This window comes from Olea europaea, chromosome 13, assembly GCF_002742605.1.
Source record: "Olea europaea var. sylvestris chromosome 13, O_europaea_v1, whole genome shotgun sequence".
NCBI classification, from domain to species: Eukaryota; Viridiplantae; Streptophyta; class Magnoliopsida; order Lamiales; family Oleaceae; genus Olea; species Olea europaea.
The window spans coordinates 13,904,204-13,915,860 of record NC_036249.1 but is presented as its reverse complement, the minus strand read 5'-3'; the positions used below and the strand labels follow the sequence as shown (position 1 = coordinate 13,915,860).

General features: G+C 33.8%; 1 protein-coding gene across 1 annotated transcript; it reads right to left on the bottom strand.

The window, feature by feature from the left end:
* Window positions 1-699: 699 nt before the first annotated feature.
* Window positions 700-10,413, bottom strand: LOC111408468. Its single transcript, XM_023038223.1, has 15 exons — window positions 10,078-10,413; window positions 9,789-9,863; window positions 8,915-9,003; window positions 7,693-7,777; window positions 7,342-7,423; window positions 5,856-5,941; window positions 4,730-4,954; window positions 4,574-4,633; window positions 3,641-3,688; window positions 2,274-2,406; window positions 2,073-2,149; window positions 1,558-1,656; window positions 1,414-1,484; window positions 1,228-1,318; window positions 700-1,151 (listed from the first exon to the last, which is right to left on the bottom strand). The coding sequence occupies exons 1-15, from the start codon at window positions 10,255-10,257 to the stop codon at window positions 1,041-1,043; spliced, it is 1,512 nt and encodes a 503-aa protein (XP_022893991.1). The 5' UTR covers window positions 10,258-10,413; the 3' UTR covers window positions 700-1,040.
* Window positions 10,414-11,657: the final 1,244 nt, after the last annotated feature.

Here is an 11,657-nt window from a genome sequence, read left to right as displayed (position 1 = left end):
TTTCTTTATGGCACACATGTAATTTCATGCCCATTATATGATTATTTCCCTCATTTTTGTTCCTGTACAGATACAGATTGAATTATAACATGCAGTAAAGGGATTGCAGCTCTTTCTTATCAGGATTTTGACCTGTGTTTTATGAATGAAGACAAAATCAAACTAATTCATGCAACTAATGAAAGGCTTACAAACATTAAGATGAAGCTGCTTTTTTGTGCGACACACGTGCTACAATAATCGAGTGCCAAAGTAAAGGGAAAAAGAGAGAATGCAGCTGGGGAGTTGGGGGAGAGGACTGTCCCAAAATGAATCCACAATTACTGGCCGAGCACATAGCACCTATTTGACACAGTGTTTTGAATGGTGATTTTTAGGAGAATATGTGATTAAATAGTATGAAAGAGTTTTGAATTTATATGCAGAATATTTTATCAAGTAAATGTGTGGTTGACAATGAGTACATGGAATAAAGAGTTTTCATACATCCAAGATTGAGAGTTTCAGCACAAAAAGACATCCTATGATATAGCTTATCAAATCACGATGCTTCAAGAAACCTTCCAGTTGAACCCAAGTTACTCTCCCAAATTCCAACAGATAGTTCAAGAAAAAGAATGGCTGAGATGACCATCTAAGTGAGCGATCGAAAATCTGATGCATAAGATAACAAATTCACTAAATCCACAGGAAAAGAAGTGAAGCACAACAGTTCAGTGTAATGGCTTTATAGAAACCAAATATCAAAATTTATCAGATAAGTAACATGTTTCGCTGATACTACATGTAAGATGCTTAGGCCGAAAATACTAGCAGTTAAGCCAGATTTTCAAAATTCATTCAGCCTTGATTCACTGCATTATGACTATGAGAATAGTATTCAAGTTTCTGTGAGATGAATTTGATCTAATGTCCCTGCAGGGCCATGGGAGTTTGTCGATCATTATGTTACGCAATTTAAGTCAACTTTTAATGTAAATAATTAGGTGTCAAAAAAAAAAAGGACACGCACACACACACTAAGTACAAAATCTGCAACCTCATTTTCCCTTTGACTTCAGTTGTCCTCCATATAAGACAAGCCCCACTGTTGCAAAACCGGACAAGATTGTTGATGTATAACAAACTGCAAGTAGAGCCCCTCGCAGTGACTGCAGCAGATGAAATTAAGTATCCCTAATGGTAATAAACAAATATGAAGCAAAACAGCATTGACTTAAGGCACACCTTGGCAAGAAGCAAAGCATTGTCATTGGTATACTGCAGTGAGCTCTCTGGAGTACTTTGAACGCCTTGGCTTAATTGCCATGAAATGATCCTATATATTGGGTTTAAAACATAAAGGTGTAAGTCGTAAACCTTGTTTCAGATAATAAAAGGAAAGAAAGATGCACCCCTAACTGAAGCAATTACCCAAAAACAAAGGCAATAACAGCCCCAATGTACGCTTTTTCTGAAGTCAGTTCAACTTGAAGCTCTCCAAACTACACATAGAGAACTACAATATGAAATTGTTCTCAGAATACATATAAGAAAATCTTCTTCCAAATAATGTACCTTCAGCATCCTGGTTTCAGGTTTTGGTTCTTCATTAGCTGTCTCAGATACTGGAATTGAAGACAAAAGATTTCCAGTCCTAATCATCACTTTGGCAATCTATACTGATTAAAAATTATCCAACAATAAGTTCAAGGATGCATAGAAACCATTAATATACCTATATGCATATGCGGCACAGAAATCAGTAAGAACTGCGTTATAATAGATTTAAAGAGGGCTATGACAGAATAAATCAAAACTTTTGCATCTTTACCAAAAAAATGGCCGTCATCCATTTTGATCACACCCAGTAACCTGGGGAGAAAATAAAATTTAAATTTCTAACTGTGTATTCAGACCTGTGATGTCTTCCAGGATTTACTAACAATTGTGATCCAAGTTAATACAAAAGGCATAAAAGAATGAGAAAAATCGAAAACTAGGTGCAATTGTCGAATGTAGATATATGCTATTCAATAATTTAAGTAGAAAACACTATCACATTTAAAGAAAGAGAAATGTTTGCATGATACCATCTGTAGTTCACCTTGACCATATTGGCCCATCGACTGGAACCTCCTCCCAGAAGATATCAAGCGCTTGCCCAGTGCTAACAAGCAATAAAAACTAAAATCAGGAAAAAAATTCAATCACAAACCCAAAAGCAAGAAGAACCTTGGCCTCCACAGCATAGGAAAGAAAAACTAAGCAAAACTATGAGATCATATTCTTGCCTGACTTATTACTGTCCGTCAGAGTACCCACTAACAAAGGGAGCTTGCTCACTAGAGTCGCAGAGGTTGCTGTATCTGCAACTTCCCATGCTCGACTTATGTTCAATAATGTCTGTCCCAAGTCTTCACCGCACTGAAAATATCAGTTTGGACAAATTAAATTTCTCTATCCTGTGCTAGAGTGAATATTCAATGGGAAAGAGACAAATGGAATACGTGAGAAATAGGCCAATTTATATTTTTGTTTACTGGAAGTCATGAGATTGGTTTTCTAGTATTTAAAAAAGTTTATTTATGGGAAAGAATTAGGAAATGTGGGCTATACATGTTTGGATTGGGACATACAAGAAGGAAGAGAGAAAAAGTTCGAAGAATATAGCCAAAAGAAGAGTTGAATTAAGGATTTCCAGCACAAATAACAACAAATGCCGCAGTTGGAGGTGACAATCAAACAAAATGGCAGATAATATGAAGATGGCAGATAAGAGCAACCGCAAAAATGTGTCAAAAATATGCAAAGAAAGCTGATAATTGGACCTCACCCCTCTGAAATTTCTTAAAATTGATATGACCATGGAGAGACTTGATTCAAAATTGCATGTGGCAAGACTGCGGGAAGGAATGCTACTACTATTGCACATTGTGTAGGAAGTAATTCTAGTCCGTTCAGAAACATAGCTCCAAAGTTCCCAATTCTCACAAAATGTAGAACAATCTTATCTTTCTTTCAACTTTCAAATTCTGGTTTATTGATAACTTGATATTATCTGCGACATTAGAGCTCAGGAAATAATGTCCTTATGCCCTCTAAAAGCTTCAAGAACAATGGTTGGGGAAAGAATAAATTAGACAATGCTCAAAAATGAATTTGGCAGAATAATTTTAGTTTATTATGTACTGTCAATCTAGTGTTAATCTTACCAAGTTAAGGAGCATGACTATTCAAATTGCAAGTACTGAAGCACTATCATTAAATGAATGTTTATTATGAGCTTAGAGTATTCCTTTTTCCAAGTAAAAAGACATAATCCTACTTGATTAGACGAACTACTTTTGATGGTTGAAGGTTTCATATCACCAAAAATAATGCCAACAATGGTAATTGCAATCCAAATACAGAAACTTATATGAACGAACAGATAATCATGAAGAAAACAACATTTGACATTAAGCCTTATGAAGATGACAGATCCATTGAGGTCAGGTCAAGATGCACAATAATACATTAATCCACTCTATTGATGACGATTAATGCTTACATACAAGTATTTACTTCTGAAATTTTTCGCCATCATTAGTCTTTTACTTAACATAGTGTTGAGTATGACTCTTTCTTTTTTCAGATAAATTGATTGTGTATAACTCACCTCATCTTTGACTGGTCCATTTGAAAGATCAAAAGCCGCATCATTCAGCTTCAACATTTTCAAAAAGCATTAGTCAAGACTTTCTCAAATATGAATTCCCCCTCCAAAGAAAAGAAAAATTAAGTATAACAGAAACAACAATAAAACAGCATTACAAGCTCAGGCAAAGTTTTCATCCCACTAGATTTACATCATTCAAGTATTATTAAATTCTCCATTTAGTTAGACCCGAGATTTTGTCAATGCAAAAAGATTCCGGGGACACAAGTTCGAAAAAATTGATTCAATTCCAATGAAAGGTAGTCTTTAACCCATAGTGGACATATCCCAAAGGTATTCTAGTGGTTTTTTCATATAAATTCATTACAAATTCTCAACAGGCCAAAACATGGGTTACAATTTAAGCCATAAAGTACGACAACACAAAGATTGTACCTTGTACTTCAATAGTTACACCTTTGTTCAGTAGTAACTTAATTAACCCAAGCAAATTTCATCCACCAAGTATGGTACAGTCTTTGTCCTATATTAAACAAATATTCACACACTATGACCCTACAAGGAGATTGTTTATACAAATTCATTCAGAATTTTATGCAACCAAAGATGAGGAATGACTTTCTGTAGGAAATTGATGATCCATCCCAATATTAACTATAGTAAATAAATTCCCTAACAAAATCTTAACCATGTATAGCCAATATCGGATGTCTTTCACACGTTCCCAGCACCTTCGAGGAAAAAATACACAGCCTGATTGTACTGACCTCCTATTCATAACGTACCCACCAATTATGTACCTTAATAAATTTTCTTTACTCTCACAAACATTAAAAAATTCTGAACCACCAACACAATGAACAGTGTTTGTAGTGAACAGCATATCACGACTTTACCTCGCAAATTAGTAATTGTACTGAAAATTAAACTTACATCTAACCGAAGATCCCGAGGCAGCCGCAAAAAATAATCTGCCGGAAGAACAAAAGCATCCTGCATCGAAAAAAAGAAAAAAAAAATCAGGCAAAAATGGATAGAGAATGAAACTCAAGAGTTGAAGAAAAATGGATATGACAGTTTGATGTATACAGAGAGTTCTTTGAGGAGAAGCTGAACTTCAGAATCAACGGAATTGGGAGAATCTGATGATTCTGCAAGAGCAAACAATACTTTCTTTAAAGACCTGAATTTGGGGGTTTTGCAGTGTGAAAGAATTGGGATATTTTGGGGAATTTGGAAAAAGTGGTGGGTATTAAGGTAATGGGATATTAATGGTGGTTGAAGGCGGAGGAGCGAAAGAGAAGCAGCAGCCATTCAAAGGGGATTTTACAAATCAGATTTTGCNTATATTTGTGATCCAAACTCTGATTTAGTTATGGTTTTAGATTGGATTGGATTGCATTGGGACCTCCTTTTGTACTTTTCTCCTACAGATTAGAATCGTGTCAATGCATGATCTTTGAACCACACAGTTTCAACATTTTAACAAGGTTTGAAATCAAATCATATTACACAAACCAAAAAAATTTTCCTCCTTCTCAACAACTCATTTTTCAAAAATATACCATTCCACCCATTTTATTTTGAAAAAATGAGGGTCAAACGAGCGCTAGATCTCTAAACACTGAAAAAACAATAGTTTATGATCCATCAAAACTAGTATTCTAGAAGACGTAATGCGTGACGATACAAAAAGGCCAAACTATGAGCTAAACGAGACATAAGCGTAAAAATGCATTTTTCTCATTTTAATAATATTTTAATTTTTAATTAATCAAAAAATTATTTAATAATTAAAAATAATACCTATCATACATCTAAAATAGATTTATATTGAACTTTATACATTTTTTCAGAGTTTCCAACAAAAGCATAAGTTTCAAATATAAATATTAATAGTAAATAAATATAAATTGTTGGAAGGTTTTCTTTGTTCAAGACTTCAAGTGACTGTTTTAAATCTATGGCAGACGAAATGAAAAAGTCAGCCTTTGAATTTTAACTTAAAAGAATTGTTGGGAAAAAAAAAGGGATAATAAGGCGCGAATAATCACTCAATCGTTGATCACTACATAAGAAGCCAAGCCAAGTGCATTACGTCAAGGCGCACCTTTTAGAACACTGATCAAAACAATTTAAAGTTAATAAAAATATCCTCAAAATATTTGTGAACCATACAAGAGCAGTTATTTCAACCAGATTTTATCAGTCAAGCTCCAATTTTAGCAACTTTTCGCTGCTCAATTTGACCTGTCAAAGGACACTGCATCTCTGTCCAACTTATGGGAACCATCGTTGCACCTACAGAACATCATCGTACACCACATAATTAGAAAATGTCTCGTTAAGGTTACTCTTTAACACCATAAATCGCATTCACAAACATGCACACGTTTCTAAATATACAGGTACAAGCAAGCTTCTGTTTAGAGGTTATTCAAGATTTCCCCAAAATATATTGTTAACAGGTATTTTATTGAAAACCCACTCCAATATGCGTTGGGAACGTCTTCATCCAGTGCTTTTTGATATTGTGTAGACATCAAAGAATTTGTTATGATGAGCAGAGTTAGAAGTTTGCAACACAGTCAATTGTACCGCGTATTTGCTTGCATACTTTGCAACAGAGAAAAGATTCAAGCAACAGAACTATTAACAATCTCTCAATATTGAATTTGGTAGAGATTAAAATCAAATTTTTAGCAAATTTTGATAAAAGTTGATGAAATATGTGACTAAGAAGTTGTGGATCTTATTAAATATGATTAAAATTAATTATTGAACTTAAATTTTAATCTGATTGAGTGCCGTATGGTAGAATATAATTAATCAGTATATGCTTTATATAGAGTTGTACAAAGAACTGTATCAGAATCACAGGCAGAAATGCAGCCAAAGAATATTTCCCCAGGCAACACCAGAAAGAAATGTGGGACAGAATGAGATGATAACCAACAGTTCATGTTCATGGCCAAATATATTGGAATTGGTATCCTAAAGGTTGTTTATTAAGCTAACTGGTTAGAAATTCTACGAAGAAGGTGTTGATGAATACAAGTCACAAGATCGGCACCTTTTAAGCTCTTTTATACTTTTTTTTTTTCTTCAAGATTTTCCAGCAGATATGAGCTACCACACAGAAACATTTGCCTTGTTCGAACCCCATTTTTGGGGAAGAATGAATTTTTGAATAGGGTATTGATGGGAAATGTGTGGTTAAAAAATAAGAATAAGTTTTGGATTTGCGTATAATATTATTTCATTGAAGAATGTGTGATTAAAATGATGTCAAAATACTATTGAAAAATGCATTTTTCCAAAAGAATGAGGCTCAAACAAGGGCTCTATGTTGGTTCTTATTTTTGTCATCAACCATCGAAAGAAAAATTATAATTTATCGCCACGCCCAAATTTCCCTACCCACAACCCCTCTATTCAATTCCTCCAAATCACATATGGTCCCAGACGATTCCAAGGAAATCCAATCAGCTCTTTTTACTTCAAAATACTTGAATTTGTATTGGCATGAAAAACTAGCTGATAAATGATCTTTGCACAGCAAACTAGATATGAATTGATTGTCGACAAATGAATCACTTAGGCTGACTAATTCATTGAAGAACATAAACAGCAGAAAAATTGGCAATTTCAAAAGTAGCTATTTAGGAAAAAAATTTAGTATGAACAATGAGGGAAAATACCTGCTGCACTTTCTGCAGATACAACACCAAGCTCATTTTTAGCAGTTGATAAATGATACGCCCGAGCATCTCCAAGGGATAGCTTTACAAGGAAACAAATTAAGGCTCACAAGTTTGACACAACAATTTAATCAAAGTTTTTCATCTAATCAAAACATTCCAAGTAGAGACAAGTCTGAGACCTAAAAAAATAAAAAAACGCATAAGTAATAGAAGTTTATGAAAAATACTACGGATCAAAGCCTTGTCAATAACTAACAAACAATATAAAGGTAATTTTACTGGGCATTTCCTTAAGGCAAATACATCTTTTTACTATGACAAACATTTATATCTTAGCATGAAGGATACAACTAGAGCCCTAACAATGTCACCCGGGCGGAAGGAGGAGTGCATATCTACTTTGTCAATCTCAGTTGCTCTGACATCTTGTTGCCTGTTACAAATGACAAAATCAATTCTCAGAGAGAGAACAAGCTCATAAATAGAAGATTCAATCAAGTTTCCATGCATCAAGCCGTAATGTTAAAATTTTGAATCATTGAAAAACATGATGTGAACTGTCGATGTTGAGATTTGAAGTATTTGCTTCTGTGAATGATTTTGTAGCAGAGAAATAGGCATGAAAAGCGCCGATTACTTGCCCCATTATATCACAACAAGAGGCCATCATCACATCAAATCGGCCATAAAAAATGGCAAGCTGGATACAGTCAGATTCGTATCAAATGAAACCATTGAAGGAATAAGATTGAGTGTACAGCTTCTTAAGTATTAAGGCAATATAAAGTTGATTTCTCTGAATCAGAGGCTGCAGGTATAATAAGTAATTTCTGAACTTATTTTAAGTTATCCCAAAAGGAAGCATATGCAGCACAAAGATTGTTGCAGACTAAACCGAAGAGAGAAAAATTTACAGCAAAAAACTAAGCATCATTCCTGGTAAGCTTGTGGTCACTACATGAATCATTTTTTGCTAATCTATTCGATCCAACACTTCATCCTTTCGTGAGAACTTATCACATAAGGAAGACAAGTAACATAAAATCCAGTTCCATTAACATATCTCGAAGGCCATAAAAGGATTCAAGTGTCCAAACTTGCAAGCTTTTCCAAGATCAAAAACATCATATGGTATCTAGCTTTTACATAAACAATAATTCTACAGGAAAACTTAACATCAAGAGCCTATAGAGAAGACAAATTTTGGAAAGAGGTCAACCCCTAATCTCAGACTTAAAAATACATTATCAAGTTAAAACACATAGAAAAATAAGATATAAGACTTTTCTCTTATCCCTTCTCATTTCTGTCCTTGACTAAATGGATAGCGAGAAGGTTGAATCACTGAACAAGAGCTTGAAATACAAAGAAAGCTTTTTGACATTTCAAATATAAAAATAACAAAAGGGGTTCCTTCTTTCAGGAAATGGAGTAATTGTCTCATAGAGAATATTTTATTTTTATTTTTTATTTTTATTTTTTTTATGAAACTAGCATCTTAAGCACATCTTATCATCATTCAGTAGTTCATTGATAATTGTCAACCATCAACTTAAAATATTCTTCATACCTAATAATTCCTGAAAATTTTTCTCGTACAGACTTGGGACCTACACACATTATATCTGCTGAAGCCATTCTAGCCATCACTTTAGTAACCTGTCAAAGTCAGTAAAATGCTGTAAAAGATGAGGGTGACTTTTAAAAGTGTATAATCTGTTATAAAAGGAAAAAGTTTGCTCCAAAATGTTACAATAGTTTGTACATGAACATCAATTTTTTTATGCAAATAAAAAGAAAAAAAAAAATACAACTGAAATGGCCAACATTTCCATGTGAACTCCCCATTCCTTCTTAAATTATCCTATATAATTGATTAAAGAATAACATACAACTCAACGGCTGACCCTTGCTTGAAGAAAGAATCCAAACTTGAAAAATACATCCATAGATACGTAGAATCATTGGTGTTGAAAGTACTCATTATTTTGCAAAATTCATGTTATAATTAGCATATGATCTCTTAATGAGGTAAATTATATGATTCCATTTTCTCTATCACAATAGTTTCAATTTCCTATCTATTTACTTGAAGCCAAATCTTATACCAGTTACTTGGCACGCATTTCCTTAGACAACATTAACTACATTTTAGATTCAAAGAGCTATTTATGAGACAAACATATTACATCAAATACGTTAAAGATTTAAAATTTAGCCATAATCCAATTTATCCAGCAACCCAATGACCCACAAAGTAATTAACCCAGGAAATCCTCATTAATATTATCTAACGGTAACCCACTTTTATCTGAGACGAAGCAGCTAAACTTCATCAAAGCAATTCGAGAATGTTAATATGCACAGCTGCCAGAAAAATCAACACCTAGATTAACATGTATAAATTTAACAAGGAAAAATACTAGCAATAAAAAGAACCTTACTCTTGCAATGACAATAGCACCAATCTCGGGAACAGCACCATGGGCCTTATGACCAATCACATCTACTGTTGGCCTCTAACAAATAACCAAAAAAAATGAAAATCCTCTTATTACAAGCAAAAATTCAAATATAAAATTAACAATCAGACCCAAAAATTTATGGGTTCCCCAGAATATGAATTCAATCTCACGTAACAGAGAATTACAAATTCCGACTCTATCACCTGATATTACGAAGATAAAAAAAAAATGAAAATAGAAATAGAAGATGTGATTACAGAATGATTACCGTGTCAGGAGAGTCAGGGAGAGGATAGGTAAGGGTTCGGAATCCAGTTAGAGAGGCATAGACGGTCTTATTGTGGGGCGAAACATAAGCACCTTTTCCTGCTTTCAACTCCGCTGATTTTCCTAAAACTTCCCCTGGCGTCACCAATTCGCCTCTCGTTTCCTCTTTGTTTACCTTCATTCTTTCTTTCCGTGTGTATATGCCTAAAAATAACTCAAATTTCTTTTGCCTGCTCTTACGTACGGAAACCTTTTATGCTGTATCTGCATAAACCCTTCTTGGACGGGACGCGTACCTTTTGTTTCTGGGCGAGTTAACTGTGCCAATGGTCTATAGGCGTCTTATGATTGTTTTTTTGAGTTAATTGTTCCAATGGTCACTATTTTAGGTCATATATTTGATTGGTCGTTAAAGTATGAAATGTCGAATTTTGGTTATTGAATTTAGGTTCATATTTTCGATTGCCCACTGAACTTAGGTCTATATTTTTTATTACTCACTGAAATTTAAAATGTCGAGTTTTGACAACTGAACTTTGAAATATTCCGTATGTTACTCACTAGAATAATTGTTGAATTTTGAAAAATATCGAGTTTATAGTAAGTAATGTATAGTATTTTTTAAAGTTCAGTGAGTAGTGTACAATATTTTTTAAAATTTAATGGTCAAAACTCGACATTTTAAATTTCAGTGAGCAATTGAAGACATAGACCTAAGTGCAATGATCAAAACTTGACATTTTAAACTTCAGTGACCAATCAAAGATATGGACCTAAGTTCAGTGACCATTGGAACAATTAACACTTGTTTTTTTTAAGTTTAAAATATCGAAATTTGGCCATTAAATTTATCTAAAAATTGGATTTTAATCAATGAAATAACATCCATATAGGGCTGGACAAATTTCCCGAATCGAGCCCTAACCGAATCGAACCGAACCCAACGGTTCTTGTCAAATTAAATACCCGAACGGGTATCTGAATTGAGAACCGACGGGTACAGTTCGATTCTCGGTTCTAGACCAAGAACCGAGTCTTTTTAATTTTTTTTATATTAAATGAATCAAATTATCTTAATTTTAATTTTTTTAAACAAATTAACAAATTAACAATTTCTAAATTCAAATTTTTGGTCCAATAATTTGTTTCATTTCTAATTTTTAAATTTTTTGCCCAATTACTCATTTTATTGTTTCATTTCTTAGTCTAACAAGAGTCAACCCACTAAATAACCCTAAACACCTACACTAAAGTGCATAACGCTCTCTCGACTCTCACACTCACTCTCGCAGCCTCGCTGACATTGCAAAACCTATACAATCACCGGTCGATACTGTGACCTCCAATTGAAACTGTGACCTCCGCCGACCGAAACTTTAACCATAGTGATCATTTGGTCAAGGTAGTCTACTAGTCTTTGACATTTCAAAACCTTTGAATGTGTTATTAGTTGTATTTATATAATGTTGTTATAAATATTAAAAAATTTAATTATAGTACGGAATCGAACTGAACCGCACTGAACCGAACCCGAACGGTTTCATAATTATATTTGAACCCGATGGTTCAATTTACTAGATA